Consider the following 20,147-nt stretch of genomic DNA (forward strand, 5'->3'; position numbering starts at 1 on the left):
CTCTCACACCACCAGAGGGAGCCGTCACCTGAGTATTAACCACCTCATTTGGACTCAATTTCCCATAAGCCTTCATACCTAGAACTGATCACCCTGCACCTGCCATAAATTATCACACACACTTACACACCCATTTAAGGCATTCTTATCTGCTCTTCTGTGTAAAGTCTTGATTTGCCCCAGTTATCATTTCTGAGCGTTTTCTGTTATTCTGCCAATTTGTGTATTGACTTGGACTGTTTATCTCGTTTTCTGATTCTTGCTGCCTGCCCCAACCCCTTTAGCCTGTTTATCGACTGTGTTTGCTCGCCGGCTGCCCTGATTCTCTGCCTGTTCTCTGGATTGTGTCTACTTTTGGTTTTCCTATACTACTGCTGTTTACTGCCCTGTACTGCCTTTGTCTAAATTGCAGATGGATCAAGCTACTGACTTGTCACAACTAGTAAGATATTTTATTTAATGGCTTTTCTGACTAGTCATAACATAAGTAAAAAGATTTAACTAGTAAGATAAGAATTATTTGCCAGTGCCTAATGAATAACTACTACTATTTATTAAATATGTAGTGGCATCTAATGAAAAGTAGTAATATTTAAAAAATAAGTACTATTAACTAATGAATATTTAATAGTAGTATTTTAAAAGATATCAGTCACAATTGGAATACATACTAGTCAGAACTGAATAGTTGATAGCTGAATGACAGATCCCCATAGAAGTGAATTGCAAAAACAATTAAATGGTTTACTGGTAACAACAGAATAGTTAATAGTCACCACTGAAATAAATACTAGTATATAATTAATACTATAATAAATTATAATATCTAATGAATAAGTACTATCTTTAAAAAAACTAAAAATACTTGTACCTAAAGAATAAGCACTAGTTAGTCAACAAATAAGCAGTAGATCCTAATGAAATAGATAGTAGCTAAAAAAATAAATACTAGAAAAAAAATGAAAATAGATACTATTGTTTCATAGATTAAATATTAAAATAGCTTGTCATATGGTTTGATTCGACTGGTTGCTATTATTCACTACTGGGTTTTCAAAACATTTCTCTCTGAGTCAGGAGCCTTTTTTCTATGCAAAAACATTCACAATCATCGTAGTATTACATCAATCTTAGTGATACACGGTAAAAATGACAGAGAGCCTACCACTCGCAATGCTATCCTAGCGTAGCTCTTGGGAGCAGAGGCTTCAGTAAGATAACTCTCTCCAGTGAGAGGAGGCCAAGAAACGCTTGCCATAGCCAAGGAGGCTCACAGAGAGCCTAACAATTTTGGCTTCTACCTAACAAAGCTCTAGGAATGGAGGCCTTAACATGACGACTCTAAATCGAGAGGAGACCTAACCATGCCCTATGCTCAGGACATCTTTTAAGGGGACTTACATAAAGTCTTTAACTCTGACTTGCTAGCCTATAGCTGGGCTCATAGGTACCCTTCCTAAAAGCAGTGGCCAAGGAGGCTCAGAAAGCTTAACAACTTAGCACCACTGCATAATGGAGCTCTGAGAATGGAGGCATCAGCATGACAACTCTCTAAAATGAGAGGGAGCCTAACTACATCCTATACTCAGAACATCTTACCAGGGAGGCTTACAGAAAGCCTAACAACTTGATGATGCTATCAGAGCAGAGCTCCTTACTGAATTTTCCATTAAACAGAACATAAAAACCCAAATGGCCAGGTCAGAGCCTTCAAGGAGGATGCCTCAGCTACTGAGAAACAGAAAAGAGGCATTGACACATTTCCATGGAATCCCTTACAATCTCTCTGCCTCAGCGTGGAGATCAAAGGAAAACAGAAGGCTCACAGTGGCAGGCAGTATACAGACAAAAATTGTTTCCAGAAATGACTCTGTCATTGGCGTAAGCTATAACTTAAGTAATATTAATACACACGCCTCAGAATGAGTAATTCCTCAGAATTAGACACATAAATAATTATTGTGTTATGTGCGTCAACAAGAAGAGCCAAAAAAAAACTTCCTGTCTGATTCATCCGAGCTCTGTCTACAACCCCCGCACTTAAAGGGGTCATATGATCTTGCTAAAAAAAACATTCTTTTGTGTATTTGGTGTAATGCAATGTGTTTATGCGGTTTAAGGTAAAAAAAAAACACATTATTTTCCACATACTGTACATTATTGTTTCTCCTCTATGCCCCGCCTTTCTGAAATGCATCGATTTTTACAAAGCTCATCGTTCTGAAAAGCGAGGTGTGATCTGATTGGCCAGCTATCCATTGCGTTGTGATTGGCCGAATGCCTAAAGCCTGTGACGGAAATGTTACGGCCCTTACTATACTGTGATGCCGTGTCCCGGTCAGAACACTGGTGCAACAAGACAAAAAAAATTTAAACCCATTATAAACAAGGCATTTGTTGCATCCAGTGGGGACATAATTACAGATTATAATGACTTATACTGTCTCTTTACGCGTTGCATTGCATATCGTACTGTGTAAACATAAAACCATTCTGCGTTTGTGATTGGAGAAATGACAAACAACAAGCGATACTCTACACTGCTCAAAACTCACGTTTGATTCATCAGTGACAAATCCTTTAAATATGTAAACCTACTTACAGACTGTGAGTCAGAACAGCTGGCATTGAAGTCTACTTCCAGGATCAGGAAACAGTCCTCCATAAAATGCGCTACACACATCTGAATATTTGGGTTGAACTGTTCTGGAACAGTGTTGTAAATACAACTTAACCACTAATTTCTTGTCGTGTCCTCTTTTGGAAGGCCAAACAAACTATTTTCGCTTTCACAAAGAAACAAACAGTGTCTTCACAACATGGCAGCTGTGGTGGCAGCAACAATAAAGTTACGCCTTTTTTCTTTGCATGAACATTTGGGCGGTGTTATGCAAATCTTCCCACATCGTTGCGTAGACATGTGGGGGCGTGTTTAAATGAGGCATTTTAGGAGGGCGTGGACGAGTCTTAAAGGGATAGCTGACCCAAAAATAATGGAGCTTACCCCCAGGGCATCCAAGTTGTAGTTGACTTTGTTTCTTCAGTAGAACACAAACCAAGATTTTTAGCTCAAACTGTTGCAGTCTATCAGTCTTATAATGTAAGTGGATGGGAATCACAGCTAAAACATACAACAAAACAAAAAAAAAACATACACAAACAAAACCAAATTACATCCTGCAGTTCGTGACGATACATTGATGTTTAAAGACACAAAACGATCAGTCTGTGCAAGAAACTGAACAGTATTTATAGTATATCATTTTTTACCTCTGATTCTGGCAATGTCTGAACTGTTAGAACTCTCCTGAGCACCTCCTCTTGTGCGCGTTCTCAGCAGCAGGCAGCCAGGTGCTTGAGGCGTCTTCTTCTTCTTCTTGCTTTATGGTGGATCGCAGACTTATACTGTAAGTGCATAACCACCACCTATCTCCCAAGTGGACCATTGACACTCCTAATTGAGATTGTAACTTTAGGGATCTTATTTATTCATGAACAGCTTGTAACACTCCAAAGAGAAAGGAAAACTTGAAATTGCATCATATGACCCCTTTAAGACTTCCACTGGCAGGGAGCAGAACCCTCTACAATTTAAAAGCATGAAAAGTTGTCTGTTCTCCAATTACTCTGGCGGTATACTTTCATTTCATATGTCAATTGGTCTGTGCAGCACCTGTAGGAGCCTATTTTTGTTTAAATTAATTTACCAATGTTAAGTTATGTGGTGCATTTCAGCTTTGAATGTTTTTGTTTGGATTGTTTGCATTTGTGAACTTACTTTATTCATGTGTGTCATTTGGACAAATATTCTCTATTTTACACTGAAAATATGCGCTATGTTAGAATTGTGTACTGGGTCTTTAAGAATCGCGACTGTGAATTAGTTTGCATTTTGGCATTTCTGTTTCACCTACATTTATGTCAGAATAATTGCTGTTGATTTTGACTTCAAGATAAACACAAAGTAGTACTTCCGAAATGCATTTATTTTTAGTCACAGTAATGGATACAAAAAAGAGGGATTGAGAAAAAAGAGGTTTTGTTGGTAGAATCTTGTATCCTCTGTGGTAGTTCCTCTTTAGTCACATGCATCACTCTCTATTTGATTTTTCGGTCAGTCCCACCTAAGATTCTTCACTCAAACTTGCGACTCAACACACATCAGTCTCTTTTGTCCACTCTTCACCTCTGTTTGTACCTTGATGCAGAAATGGATTGGAATTTCCAGTTGCCTTTGTGTTTGTTTTATGGTAAGATCAAATTTATGTGTAATTAAATATGTGGCATAAGCTATACTGAAATTGCCTAACGTCATAAAGATAGTAATCAGAAACATAACTTTTTCTTCACTTGTATACTTGCTGTAAACTGAACAGATTGTGGATTCTGTGATATTTGCTTAATGAATTTTAATAGCTTGATAATATAAATAAGCATTATTACAATCAAATTTCAGTGTGCACACAGTTATTTTGTGTGATCTGTTGGATATGCATTGCTGTCAAACCCACTGAAACATATTTGATATGCAAAATTATAAGGCATCTTTGCAAATATAATATATATATATATATATATATATATATATATAAATATATATAAATATATATATATATATATATATATATATATATATATATATATATATATATATAAATAAATGACATGATCTCCTATGCATTCTGTTGTCTGTTGATAGTTATACTTTTTAGCAAGTAAAACATATTTATTATAATTGTAAAAATGTGTATTTTTGCTGTGAAATCTTTACTGATTATTATAAAGTAAACATGGACTGAAACAGGACTGAAACAAAAATGTGAGTATTTTAAAATGTAATTTAAGAATGCTTGTTCATCTCTCCATTATCATTGCATTGCATTGCATTATATTTTTAAAACTACAGATCTTTGATCATAAAAATAAATATTTAAATACAAGCTTACTAAGGGAATTTATTTATAGTTATACCTCCGGTTTTACAGACAAGGCTTAAGCCTAGTCCCAGACTAAAATACATGTCTGAGCTGCTTTAACTGAAAGAAACTTGCACTGACATACCTTGTTAAGGAGGAAAGTACTTAGTTTCATAATTCATTTAAAGACTTGTCATTTTCCTTTCTTTTACGTGTTAGTATGCCATTCATTAATGGCCTTCAACATTGATCCTGTGACCTGGAAGAACTTCACAAGCAATGAAAATACTGGCTTTGGCTATAAAGTGATACAGAAAGGAGAAAGGTGAGCTCACTTGCATTTCCACAGATCACTCAAAACAAACACCTGACTTTAAGAGCTACAGAATATTTGAATCCAAGACTTATGTCGATATTAAAACCATCAATCAAAAACCCTAATGTGTGTAACAAATTAATGAATTACTCAAGTAAAATGAATTACTAAGCTGAACTTTCTACATCTGAGTTGTGCTATTTTATTTCTGTTTTTTATTTTTAGTCAGAAGGCACTGCAAAGCAATTACATTTCTACTTTGCAGCTAGCTACATTTGTCACTGTAATGCAGGTCAAGCTAGACTAAATTCAAATAAAACAGAGCCACTGCAGACTGTTCTGGTCCAGTTAAATATTCTTTGAACTTTATTACAGTTTAATCAGAGAAAAAAAAAAAAAAAAAAAAAAAAAAAAACTTTGAATCCCACCTTGGCCAGTAGTTTTAATTCCCCTTTCTGCAATTTTCAGTAGACTAATATAAAAATATTTTGCAACACTAACGAAAACCATGCTGGTGTCTACACATTTTTTTTTTATCTTTCATTTGTTGCTTCATACTCAACCAGTACACCCAGCCAAGAATAGCACAGATCTCTCTCTCTTTCTCTCTCTCTGCTTCCGGCGTGAGTGTTGGGTGCGAGTGGACGGTTGTGAGCGTGGGTGGATTTACTCAAGTGAATCTTTCCTTTTCTCCTTTTATTTCTTGTTGTGTTTTTTCGTGTTTGTTTGGTTTCTTTTATTTTATTTTCTTGTGTTTGCCTTTGGGGCCTTGTGCTACCTGTTTTATCAGGGAAACATGACGGCCCAAAGTGCGCAGGTTTTGGGTTCACTCACGCGGCGTCCGCTGCAGGTGTTGAGGAATGTTGCATGGCTGTCGGAGTGGTTGTGGGGCATGAATGTATTGTATCTGCCTCTAGGATGAATAATGCCATGGTGATTTTCCTTAACAGTATTGAAAAAGCAAACGAATTAGTTGAGGAAGGAATTGTGTTCAACGACGAGTTTGTTACTGTGCTGCCCCTCTTACTACCATCTAAAAGAGTTACTTTATCCAATGTTTCTCCTTTTCTTAGTGATGAAATATTAACTCGCGTTGTCTCGTTATGGAAAACTAGGAATCCCCAATCAAAAAGATTGCAATCAGTAGTGAATCTCCTCTTTTGAAACACGTTGTTTCTTTTAGGTGTTTCGCATATATGGTAGTCAAAGATGATGCCGAGTTAGAATTGTCACTTAATTTTCGAGTTGAGGGATTTGACTACGTGATATTTGTTACAACTGCGAAAGCAAAGTGTTTCGGTTGCGGCAAATCAGGGCATATATTTCGATTAAATTAAAGGAAACCGAAGCTAATCAAGAAAGTAACGTTAATTCCGTTCTCGGTACGAGTTAAGCAACTGAGACTGTTTTGTTGAGTTGTGAGGTGCCCGGCCAAGCCGGAGACTTTGGTCACAGGGAAGGATCCCCCCGGTGAGAGGCTGGATGCTGCTGGCTGCAGGCGCTGAAACAACTATTTGCAATGATGGAAAAGTGAATGGGGTACAGTTTTCTGGGAACACAGAAGGCAAAAAATCATCTGATGGTGCAGAGAACATGACTTGCCGTTGTTGCAGAGTGTATGTGAGGTGGATTGTGTTGTTACAGAAAAGAAAAAAAAAAATATGTTCAAAGTGCCCAAAAAAAGGAAAAAACCTGGTCAATTGCAGGATGAAAAAGCTTGCAAAAAATGGATGTACAAGTTAGTGAGGATCAGGAGACTGAAAGTGATAGTGACTCCAGTGTAGTGCTTTCTCAAAGTGTTTTTTTCTGGTTGAAGCTATGATAATGAGGATATAAAGATGTTCTTAAGGCAACAAAAAACAAAAGAGGTGTTTGTGTTCAAGAATATGTCCCTGACATCAAGCAGTTTGTTGAAAAAACAAGAAGCCTAATGGCGGAAGGTTGTTTTACTAATAGAGAAGTGTATCGTTTGAAAAAGATTGTGAGGAATTTAGACAGAGTTGCATGATGATGTTTTTTTAAGAGATGCCAGTTTTTTTATGACTTCTTGTGTGCTGAAGGGCTGTTTTTTCTTTTTTCTGCTTACTTTTGTTATGAGTGAAGTACGCCTGGCTACCTTGAATGTGAATGGTGCCAGAGACATTAGGAAAAGAGCCATGTTGAATGAAGTGATGAAACAGAAGAACCTAGATGTTATCTTACTACAAGAAACACACAGTGATGTAAAAAATGCTGCTGATTGGGTGAGGGAGTTTGAGGGTACTTCTGTACTGAGCCATCATACTTCAACAAGTGCTGGAGTTGCTGTTTTGTTTGCAAAAAGTTTTAGTCCAGTTTCATATGTTGTTGATGAAATCATTAAAGGCAGACTTTTAAAAGTAAGAGCTTGTTTCGAAAATAATGTGTTTGTTTTTATTTGTGTTTATGCTCCAACTGCTGCAGTTGAAAGGATGGTTTTTTTTTTAGACACATTATGTTCTATCTTGCAAAACTGTTCTTCTGAAGAGTATTTATTTTTGGGGGGTGATTTTAATTGTACTGAACATATGTTAGACAGAAACCACATTGAACCTCACTTGCCTTCCCAAAAACGGCTCATCCACATAATAAAGAAGTATGAACTATGTGATATCTGGGGACAATTAAATTGAACTGAGAGACAGTACACATGGGTTCATACAAGAGATAACGTAATGTCGTTTGCTAGATTGGATAGAGTTTGGATTTAAGCATCATCTTAATATTTTTAATAAATGTTTCATTATTCCTATAGGCTTCTCAGATCAGTTTCATGTTAAGTTCTCTCAAACCTAGAAGTGCTTACTGGCATTTTAATATTTCTCTGTTGAGTGACAAGTTTTTTAGGGGCTCTTTTAGTTTTTTTGGGAGGAATACAGAAATACAAAGCACGAATTTCAGTCAGTACAACAGTGGTGGGACTTTGGCAAGGTTCAAATTAGACAGTTCTGTCAGCAGTACACTCACAATGTTACTAGAGAGATAAGAAGATCTTTGGAGAATTTAGAAACTGAAATAAATGAATGCCAACAGTTAGCAGAATCCACTGGAGACAATCAGTATTTAGAAACTGGGTTAAGGAAAAAGGCTCGGTTAGATGATCTGCTGGGGTATAGAATACAAGGGGCACTGGTCCAGTCAAGATTTCAGAGTATAGCCCAAATGGATGGCCCGTCCAATTTTTTTTTCAGCCTTGAGAAAAAGAATGGGCAAAGATGTTTAATTCAAGCTTTGCGCTCTGAGAAAGGGGGGTTGTTAGTAGAACCTGTTGATATTCGAAGGAGAGCAGTTGGATTTTATCAGAATCTATACAGAAGTGAGTCTGAGTCGGGGAATAGTGAAGGAAATGCCTTTTTCACTTCCTTACCCCAGATGTCTGAAGAGGGTAATGCAGCCCTTTCAGGTGCGTTGAGCTTGGGAGAGCTGCATAAGTTGTCGCTGAGTTGTCGTATAGCAATAATCACCCTCATACTGAAAAAAGGAGATCTCACTGAGATAAAGAGCTGGCGCCCCATCTCACTTCTGTGTAGCGATTACAAACTGCTCTCCAAGGCCTTAGCTAACAGACTGGCTGGAGTATTGGATGAGCTCATCCATCCGGACCAGACCTATTGTGTACGTGGTAGATCAATGTTTGATAACATTTCACTAATTTGAGATGTATTAGAAGTTTCAAAGTTGTTAAAGTTAGACGCTGGTTTGATTTCTTTGGATCAAGAAAAAGCCTTTGACCGAGTTGAACATTCCTATCTGTGGGGGACTTTGAGAGCTTTTGGTTTTAGTCAAGATCTTATAGACAAGGTCAAAGTACTCTATAGTAAAGTTGAGAGTGTACTGAAGATAAATGGCAGCTTATGCGCTCCTTTCCAGGTTCAAAGGGGTATAAGACAAGGATGCTCCTTATCTGGGATGCTATATTCTTTGGCCATTGAACCATTGTTACAACAAATAAGACAAAAGGTGTGTGGCTTATGTTTACCCAATTGTAAAAATAACATTGTTTTGTCAGCTTATGCTGGTGATGTGATGGTTTTAATTAGTGGGCAGAATGATGTACAAACTTTACTTAAATTAAATAGAGATTTTATGTTGTTATCCTCTGCTAAAGTCAATTGCACAAAATGTGAGACACTGTTGGTTGGTCAGTGGGTTGATGGCAAACCAAATCTTCCTGATGGGTTAGTTTGGGGTAAAAGAGGGATTAAATATTTAGGTGTTTTTTCTTTGGGGGGGTGATGATGTAACTCAAAGGAAAAATTGGGAAGGGGTGTGTGAAAAAATTAAGGGGCGTCTGGAAAAATGGAAATGGTTAATTCCAAATGTCTTATAGAGGACGTGTGCTTGTTGTAAACAATCTGGCTGCCTCCTCTCTGTGGCACAGGTTGGCTTGTGTGGATCCTCCAAAGCAACTTCTAGTCAAAATTCAAGCTGTCCTTGTGGACTTTTTCTGGGACAAATTACACTGGGTACAACAGAGTATTTTATACCTGCCCAAGGAAGAAGGAGGACTCGTGAACTTTTTTGATGAACCCTTTAAAAATGGACTTTTCAAAGATGCCGTACTTTTATAAAAACCTGTTTAAAGTGTGGAGTTTGTTTCAGATTCAAAAGACTGAAAGCTCATACTCTCTTCATTGGCTGTTAGAGGAACCTTTGATATTTGGAGCACGTCTGGATATAACGAACAATTGTAATTTAAATGGGCTCAGTATTACTCTCCAAAAATCCAGGGCTGTCACTTTAGGACAGATGTTGATTTTGGCTGGCTCAAATTTGGGGAACGCAGAGATGGCATCCCAACTTTTGGGTATTAGATCTGTTCGTCTTGTTTCCTTGTTTTTGTTTAAACTGAGATCAGCTCTCACAGATGAAGAGAACCAAATGTTTACAACTCTGGGACATACACTCCCAATGCTCAGGACCTTTTTCCCTGTCTAGAGATTTTACCTAATCTTGATGGATGTACAGGTTTGGTTTTAAAGAATTGGCAATCTTTGTGGTTGGATTTATTGTCAACTAAAGGTAATTTGTTGTACAGAGCTTGTGTTATGGCTTTTAATAAGACATATTTTGAAAGAAAAGTTGATACATCATGGCGCTCTTTTTTTGGGCTAGATGAAAATGTAATACCTGAGTGGAGATCTCTGTATAAGCCGTCATTATCAAAGAGGACAGGGAATTTACAGTGGAGAATCCTTCATGGTATCATTGCTGTAAACTCTTTTATTTCTGTTTTAAATCCAGAAGTTAGTTCGGAATGTCCATTTTGTTTTCAAAGGGAAACAGTTTTTCATGCTTTTATGCAATGTTCTAGATTACAACTGTTATTTACGTTATTAAAAGAAATATTTAACGGTTGTAAAGAGATTTTTTCTGAAAAAACTTTTATTCTGGGTTTTAAATGTAGTCGGAACAAGAGGTATAACTGTCAATTTTTTAATTTTGTTTTGGGACAAGCAAAATTGGCAATATATACCCGTAGGAAAAGGAAAATAGAGCAAAAACCTTGCCAAAGCATCACTGAGTTTTTTTTTAATGTTGGTGAAATCAAGAGTGGTGACTGATTTTAAATTTTATAAAACTATGGATGACTTGTCTACTTTTGAGATGATTTGGTGTTTGTAATGGAGCATTGTGTGTTGTTTCTGAAGATGAGTTAGTTTTTTCTTTGTAATGTAGTAGGCCTACTGTAATACATAAGGATGTGAGTGAGTGTGACGATAATGAACAGAATGATGCTCAAAGTGATGTTGAAGATGTGTGTGAGGATGTTACAGGGCAGGAAGGTGTCTCAGAGGAGAACATGGCTGATGAGATGGAAGGGTTGTCACAGTGCACTGATGATGGTTTAAGAGATGATGAGCAATGGTCTGACGTTTCAAAAGTGGTTGATGATTTGTACACTCTTGAGCAAATCAACTCATTTCTTGATAAAACTAAAGGTAGGGCTGGTGTTGAGGTTTGTGATTATTTTTCCAGATGTGGAGTGAGAAGTTTGTCTCCTCTGTTATGATGGCTAGAAGAATGAGTAGTTACGATGAGCTTTCACAACAAAAGCGTTTTCGTCTCAAAAAAGCATCTAACTGCTATCAGACCTGGAAGGAAACCAGTTAAAGCAAGGGGAAAGACCAAATAATTAAGATGGATAAGTCTTCCTTTTTCTTTCTTTACTGTTTTCTCTTTCTCTCTCTCCCCCTTATGGAAGTTTTGAGGGTGGGGTCCTTAAACATAAATGGATTAAGGGATTATAAAAAAAGAGGTTTATTGTTAGACTTTTTAAGACTAAAGGACCCAAGTGTTGTCTTTTTACAAGAGACCCACAGCAATTTTGATAATGAAGCTGATTGGGGATTATGGTGGAAAGGAGAGAGAGTGCTTAGTCATGGAACTAATATTACTGCCGGTGTGGCTGTACTCTTCTCTCCTAATGTGAATGTTAAAATTCTGATGAAAAATGAACTAGAACCTGGGAGGCTGATGGCTGTCAGAGCTGAAATTAACAATTTCTCTTTTTTTTGTTTATCAACATCTATGGCCCTAATACTGGAGCAGACAGATTACAGCTCTTTGTGAAACTAGAGCAGTTTTTAAAATTTGCAGCAAACTGGTGATTTTATTATATTAGGAGGAGACTGGAATTGCACTCTAGATTTCACACAAGATAGAAATGGCGATGAGCCTCATATGCAGTCATCTTCTTGTCTGACTAGAGTCATAAAAAGTTTTAAACCTGGCAGATGTATGGAGAGAGAATAATCCTTTAATAAAGCAGTATACTTGGGTCAAAATAGCAATGATAGGATTTTTGGAGCACGTTTGGATAGGTTTTATACATCACAAAACATGAGAAAATAGAGTGTTCAATGCAGCTATTTTTCCTGCGTCTTTTTCTGATCACAAATATATCACTGTTGATTGTGTATTGGTGAATAGATCCCATACGAGTTACTACTGGCATTTTAATAATAAACTGTTGGAGGATAAATGTTTTTGTGAAAATTTTAAATCTTTTTGGGAAACTTGGAAAAAGTGAGAAGTGCCTTTATGAAAGTATTACTCAATGGTGGGAAATCGGTAAAAAGTGCACATAAAGACTTATTGCCAACAGTACAAAGGCCTTTCCTCCCTGGTTTTAAAAAATACAGTAGAGCAGCTGGAAAAGGAAATTCTTGATATTGAAAAAAGTATGTTTGTAAATGATGCAGAACAATTGCATGAACTTTGGACTGAAAAAAAGAACCAGCTCAGCTCCATCTTAAATGAAAAAGTAAAAGGGGCGCTTGTAAGGAGCCGCTTCTTGAACATAAAGGACATGGATGGCCCAACCTCTTTCTTTTTCAACTTGGAGCGTAAAGCAGGACAGGAGAAACAAATGTACTGTTTAAAAGACAATGATGGACAAGAAACTTCAGATCCTGTGAAAATGCGCAGACTTGCTGTTGACTTTTATTCTGATCTTTTTGCTGCTGAAGCCATAGATGAACAATCTAAGGATGAACTGTTACAGGACCTCCCTGTTCTAACTTCAACCAAAAAAAAAAACGCATGGAGACTGATTTAACATTTGAGGAAGTCACTGCTGCTGTAAAGGGTCTTTCTTCAGGGAAGGTACCAGGGCTGGATGGCTTATCTGCCGAATTTTATAAAAAGTTTTGGTCTTTAATAGGACCTGACTACTTTGACGTGCTCAAGAAATGTATTGGTGAAAAGTCTCTTCCTTTATGTTGTCAGCGAGCTGTTTTAACACTGTTACCCAAAAAAGGGGATCTAACCCTCTTAAAAAATTGGAGGCCCATCGCAATTTTATGTTTTGAATATAAAGTTCTGTCAAAATGTTTGGCGAACAGACTAAATAATGTAATGCATGCAATCATTCACAAAGACCAGTCTTACTGTGTAAAAGAGAGATGTATTTTAGATAATTTACATTTAGTACGGGACATTTTTGATTTTGCTTTTAATAACAACATTAACCTTGGTTTTTTATCATTAGATCAAGAAAAGGCTTTTGATCGTGTTGATCATGCTTTTCTTTTTGAAACTTTTAAGGCTTTTGGTTTTGGAGACAAGTTTATTTCTATGATTAGACTGCTGTACAATGATGCTACATGTATGATAAAAATTGCTGGTGGCCTTAGTGTCCCTGTTAAAGTTAACAGAGGTATTAGACAGGGTTGCCCCCTGTCTGGTCAACTTTACAGCATAGTCATAGAGCCTCTGCTGTGCAAGTTTAGAAGGCAACTAACAGGTTTAAGGGTTAATGAACTAAAGGTTCAAGAACCCTATTAAGCTTTCAGCATATGCTGACGATGTCACAGTTTTAATCAGAAATCAAAATTGATGTCCTTCTCCTAGAACTCTATGGTGTGGTCAACTTCAAAAACTCCTCAGCCAAAGTAAATTGGGGGAAAAGCAGTGCTCTATGGTGTGGTCAGCTTGGCCAAGGTCCTGTACTTCCAGGTGGTTTGCAGTGGGGTAAAACGGGTTTTAAATACCTAGGGGTGTTTTTAGGCACAGGAGAATATAGGAGACAAAACTGGGTGGGGCTAGTGGAGAAAGTGTGTGCGAGGTTGTCTCACTGGAAATGGTTGCTACCCCAGCTGTCCTACAGGGGGAGAGTTCTAATCTGCAATAATCTGGTAGCCTCATCTCTCTGGCACAAAATGATGACCTTAGAGCCTCCTGAAGATCTGGTGAGGAAAATTCAACAGCAGCTGGTAGACTTTTTTCTGGTCGGGACAGCACTGGCTAAAGGCACCTGTACTCTACCTGCCCATTCGAGAAGGAGGACAAGGACTTGTTGACATTAATTCCAGAATTAAAGCCTTCAGACTTCAGACTGTTCAGAGACTTCTATACGGAGAGGATGTATCCTGGTCTGAAGTAGCCTGTGCCCTTCTGAGGAGAGCTGGTAACATGGGATTAGACCGTCACCTGTTTCTCATGGACACTAACAAGTTGAATCTGACTGGAATAACGCCTTTCTACAGGACATTGTTGAGAGCATGGTCGCCCTTCAAGATTTCCAGAGATTTTAATAGCGCACAGAGACTTTGGCTAAGGGAAGAACCACTGCTTTTTAATTCTACCATGGACCTAGATATCCTTAGGTCAGAATCCCTCATCAAAGCCTTGTGGTCTGCTAAGATCACTAAAGTTGGACATTTAATCACTGAGAGAGGATGGATATCTGCGGAAACCTTAGCCCTAAAACTGGGCATGAGGTCAGTTAGAGTGGCAGAGCTGAATGTTAAATCAAATACGTGAGTCTTTACCATCGGATTTTAGACTCTCCTTGGAAACATCTGATGTGGACAGTCCTCCCTTCCCAGAGATGACTCTCTTGTTTGATACTGGAGAATGGCAGGAAACGGAGGGCAAATTGCTCTCTTTTAGAACCCCTGAACTGAGCTGTTTTGGTGACGTAGGAAAGAAGGCTCTTTATGTGTTGTGTGTTAAGGTGACACATTTTCACACTCTTGAAAACGTGAGGGAGTCTAAGTGGCAAGAGTTTTTTGGAATGGGCGCCTCCCCTAAAGGCTGCTGGAGGACCCTGTACAAACCCCCATTGAGAAAAGGTCTGGAGACCTTCAATGGAGGATAGTGCATGGTATAATAGCTACAAACAGACACAGAGCACACCTCGATCCACTAGTAGGGGAAGAGTGTTCTTTTTGTGGGCTGCAAGAAACAATTTTTCACTTGTTTCTTAATTGTTCGAGACTCCAACCGCTGTTTCATCTATTAGAAGATTACTGTCAGTCTTTGGGGGAAGTTTTTACGCCTATGTGTTTTATCTATTGTCCCAAGTACAAAAGGAGCAGTATGCCAGTTCACGTTTTAATAAATTTTTTGTTTGGCCAGGCAAAAATGGCAATTTGGGTGTCGCGCAAAAGGAAATTACTTAGCATAGGATCAACTGATGTTATCTCGGTTTTTAGGGGATTACTGAAATCTCGTATCAATATCGAGTATGCCTATTACAAGCTTGTTGATGACTTGGAAACTTTCAGTCTCAAATGGTGCATAAATCAGTGTGTCTGTGAAATTGACCCTGATGGTTGTTTACAAACTAATGTTTAAAGTGATGGATGTGTTTTTTAAACATTTTCTTAAGAGGTGTGCATATTTATTAAATCCTTTTGTTTTGTTTTCCTTTTTTGTTTTCTTTTTTCTAATCTTATCCTCCTCTTTTTTAACTGCTGTGTTCTGATTAGATTTTGATGTTTTGTCTAATACTGTTTATAAATAAAGAGATTATAAAGTCAAGTCTCTCTCTCTCTCTCTCTCTCTCTCTCTCTCTCTCTCTCTCTCTTTTTTAGCTTGTTTTCATATTCTTTCTGTCTTCTTCCATAGTCTGCTTGTGAGTGATCCTTTAATACAACACAGTCATACTCAAAGAGGAAAAATTTATGACTGCTCTGTCACCAGAGGAAACTGCGTGCCACTGGCCATTACTGGTACTTAGTTTTTTTGTATGATGCTTTCAAATATGTTAAATAGGATAATACTTTTATTATTTGCGATGGTAAATATTTCCTCTTTTTATTCAACAAAGTCCCAGATGAAGCTGTCAACATGTCCCTCGGACTTTCAATGTCTCTAGATCCTCAGTCTTCAAGTGCAGTGGTAAGTTTTATACAGCTCCAATTCCAGAAAAGTTGGGATGTTTTGTAAAATGAAGCAACATCAAGAATTTGTTAATTTTCTTTAACATTTATTTAATATATAGAAGTAACAAGAAACAATTTTCAGTGTTTCACTGACCACACACACATACACACACACACACACACACACACAAAAAAACAAAAACACACACACACACAATATATATGTATATATATATATATATATAGATATATATATATATATATATATATATATATATATATATATATATATATATATATATATACAGGGCTTGACATTGACATTGCTCACTAGCGACTGTCGCTAGTGGTTTTCCAAAATTACGAGATGGTCCTCACTGCAGAACACAAGATCCAGGGGGCGTCTTCCAACACACATACAACACCAAAAACCACAAAAATACCTAAACCTACCCATTTCCACCCCCTGATCCCTAAACCCACCCACCGCCACCCCCTAAACCTACCCATCTCCCACTCGTAAACCTACCAATTTCCACCTCCTAGATGGGGATCCAACCACGCCCCCTGGATCTTGTGTTCTGCAGTGAGGGGCTACTGAAAATTACAAGCCACTCAGCATTTTCACTGGCCACAATATTGTTGCTGGGAAATAAAATTTTGTATGATTAAAGGAACTGAATATTAAAATGTACTTAAATTGATTTCCAGGTAATTTTTTGCCTATACATAAAGCAGTTTTTTTCCTAACCTTATTGAACGTATGTGTCATCTTTCATATCAAATTCTTATATTGTATTAATAATTTCAGTTATTATAATAAGACACTAGGGCTGTTACCAATCAAATGAAATCAGTATCAACAACATCGATCTTTCAGCTGCAAGAAAAAGAAAAATGCATTTAGTCATATTATATTTACATTTAGTCATTTAGCAGATGCTTTTTTCCAAAGCATTAATGCATTAACAATGCAAAATTACAGCTGCATAAATGTTATGACTCTAGAGTTTTATATAATTTTTTTTAATATACTGTACAAATATGAAATGTTAGAAAAAAATGCAATGATAGGCTACTTTTACATTTGAAAGTAAACCGGACGTCTTGTCGTCCCAGACAAGCATTAATATTGAGCTTTGTTACAGCATTTTCTGATGGCTGCAACACACTCCAAAGAGGCAAAGACACAAAGGCGTAGTAAAAGTGAAAGGATAAACTGTTTTAATAAGCTGCCCGCAAAAAAATGGTGAATTGATAATAAGGGGATCATGGTTCATTATTTTGTGGAAAATTTCATTACAGAAATGTCAGACCAATTAAAAATCTCAATGCAAAATTGCAAATTATTTAGGGTAGCTATTTACATTAAGGTTCCCTTTGTAAAGTAATTTAGAAATGCTTTATGTCATTGATAAGCAGTTACAAATGCATGAATAAAAATAATTTTATTGCAATTTTAATGCAATACCTGCCAAATAGTGAGCCATTATGAACTCACATGATATAAATGCTTAATAAATATATTTGTTCATACACTCTAAACCAGATTCCTGATTTATTTCATGATGCAGGAAAAAAAATAGACTACTGTATTTTCAGTTTTCTCATGTAATTGTTCTTACTATGTTGCATACCAGAAGCTTCTCCATTTCTTACCCATGATACTCTTCAAAAGTTCATGAACTTTTTCTGTTTTTTTTTTTTTTTTTTTTTTTTAATATAACAGTGCATAACAAATAAGGCAAAATAAGGCACATTTTTGCACCTCAGAAATTATTGGAAATTATATAACAATAGGCTATATAATTTACATGAACTTCCAATGGTTTCTAACATTGATAATCTGATTGTTTTATTATACTATGTAATATATGATGTATTCATGTAATATTGTTAATGATGCAAGGAGAGATCTAGGCAGATGAAGTCTTTCTGAAAATTGTATTTTATAAAAAAAAATCATAAATCATAAATGATGACAATTACAGATGATAAAAATGAAATATTGAAATTAAAGAAAAGGATTTTAAAAAATTAATACAAAAACCAAACTGAATATATTCCGCTAAAACTCTGAGTAATCTGAAATCTAAGTATAATAATGTAACGTGAAGGTTCGGTATGTGGTGGTAGATCACTCTTTATGATAATGAACAGCAGAATGGAGACAGAAGACTTCCTCAAGCGGCACTTTTACTGAACACCGTCACAACAACAACACTTCCTTAAACACAGCCTTTCACGTGACGTCACTAACCAATCAGAAGCAAGGACTTAGACTGAGATAAACGTGAGTGAATCAGATAGGCAGATTCAGCAGAATATCCTTACTGCATTAAATATGTAAACACATAGGTGTAAATAATTAACTGACTAAACATTGTAAATATACTTCTAGTATATTAACTCAAATATAAATCATATTAAATTCTAAGCATTACAACTTTTCAACATGAAATATGAACTCCACTTCTAAACCTTACAATAATCTTCAGAAGTCAAAAGACAAAGGCCTTTGGAGCATGTGATGAGAGCGAGAGAAAAGAAGAAGCTTTTTTGAAATGCCAGTTGGACCTATATATACTGGAGACATCAGATGCACCATCCAGTCATGTTAACATGACAATGAAATGCAACAGATAAGATCAGATACATCTTTAGATACAGCAGATCTTAGCAGTCTGGTATTTGCAAAGTGATATTTAAGGACTGCTAAGATATACTGTATTTAAACGTGTAAAACCACAGCCCCATCTTTATTTTTTCATCTGATCTTATCTATTTTGCATCACATGCTGCAAAGGCCTTTGTCTTTTGACTTCTGAAGATTGTTATACTTAGATTTTAGATTACTCTCTTAGAGTTTTAGAAGAATATATAAAAGAATCATAAAGAATAACTCTAGAATAACTTAAATAATGAATATGCTGTATACATGAATATGAAAAATAAGATAAATATAACAACATTGGATATGTGCATACACCGCATTTATACTGTGAAAGCATGAAAAAAGGGTAACCCTTTATTTTAATGCTCCTTTTGAACATTCTGTTGACAATAAGTAACATTGCATCTACATATCTACTAACTCTCATTAGAGTATTAGTAGACTGTCTGATTAATATCTGCTAACTTTTTTTGAGATTCTTATTCTAACCTTAACCCTACCAGTCTATACTAATGCTCTTCCAACACTTTTTGTCAACAAATCGAGCAAAAACTGTCAACATTCCAGTCAAGCAAGTAAAGTTCTCTTTCATTTGCCCCTTCAGAAAAAAAATACGTCCCAGACAAGCATTAATATTGAGCTTTGTTACAGCATATTAAAATTCAATGTGCCACAGTGGCTAGTGGGAGCCACTTCTGATGGCTGCAACACACTCCAAAGACGCAAAGACACAAAGGCGTAGTAAAAGTGAAAGGATAAACTGTTTTAATGAGCTGCCCACAATAAGCTGGTGAATTTGTTAATATGGGGATCATGGCTCATTATTTTGTGGCAAATTTCATTACAGAAATGTCAGACCAATTAAAAATCTCAATGCAAAATTGGAAATAATTTAGGGTAGCTATTTACATTAAGGTTCCCTTTGTAAAGTCATTTACAAATGCTTTATAAGTTATTGATAAGCAGTTACAAATGCATGAATAAAAATAATTTTATTGCAATTTTAATGCAATACCTGCAAATAGTGAGTCATTATGAACTCACATGATATAAATGCTTAATAAATATATTCGTTCATACACTCTAAACCAGATTCCTGATTTATTTCATGATGCAGGAAAAAAAAGAGACTACTGAATTATTGGTTTTCTCATGTAATTGTTCTTACTATGTTGCATACCAGAAGCTTCTCCGTATCTTACCCATGATACTCTTCAAAAGTTCATGAACTTGTTCTTTTTTTTTTTTTTAAATGTAACAGTGCATAACAAATGAGGCAAACTAAGACGCATATTTGCACATCAGAAATGATTGGAAATTATATAACAATAGGCTATATAATTTACATGAACTTCCATAGGTTTCTAACATTGATAATCTAATTGTTTTATTATACTATGTAATATATTATGTATTCATGTAATATTGTTAATGATGCAAGGAGAGATCTAGGCAGATGAAGACTTTTTGAAAATTTGTATTTTATTTAAAAAAAAATCCTAAATCATAAGTGATGACAATTACAGATGATAAAATTGAAATATTGAAATTAAAGAAAAGGATTTTAAAAAATGAATACAAAAACCAAACAGAATATATTCTGCTAAAAC

At 36.2% G+C, this 20,147-nt stretch overlaps 1 protein-coding gene across 2 annotated transcripts in view; it reads left to right on the plus strand.

Annotated features, from left to right (window-relative positions):
* The window catches only part of LOC109055826 (integrin alpha-X-like), a 36,547-nt gene that overhangs the window by 3,405 nt on the left and 12,995 nt on the right, over positions 1-20,147 (plus strand). Inside the window, exons 2-5 of one of the 2 annotated variants that reach the window (XM_042734928.1) lie at positions 4,119-4,250; positions 5,136-5,241; positions 15,607-15,710; positions 15,809-15,879. In XM_042734928.1, coding sequence (XP_042590862.1) covers positions 4,211-4,250; positions 5,136-5,241; positions 15,607-15,710; positions 15,809-15,879 — 321 coding nt within the window. In that variant the 5' untranslated portion in view covers positions 4,119-4,210. Of the gene's footprint in view, positions 1-4,038; positions 4,251-5,135; positions 5,242-15,606; positions 15,711-15,808; positions 15,880-20,147 lie in introns of those variants that run through there. The other variant, XM_042734929.1, reaches the window with a different exon arrangement.

The sequence above is a fragment of the Cyprinus carpio genome, chromosome B12 (assembly GCF_018340385.1).
Source record: "Cyprinus carpio isolate SPL01 chromosome B12, ASM1834038v1, whole genome shotgun sequence".
NCBI lineage: Eukaryota > Metazoa > Chordata > Actinopteri > Cypriniformes > Cyprinidae > Cyprinus > Cyprinus carpio.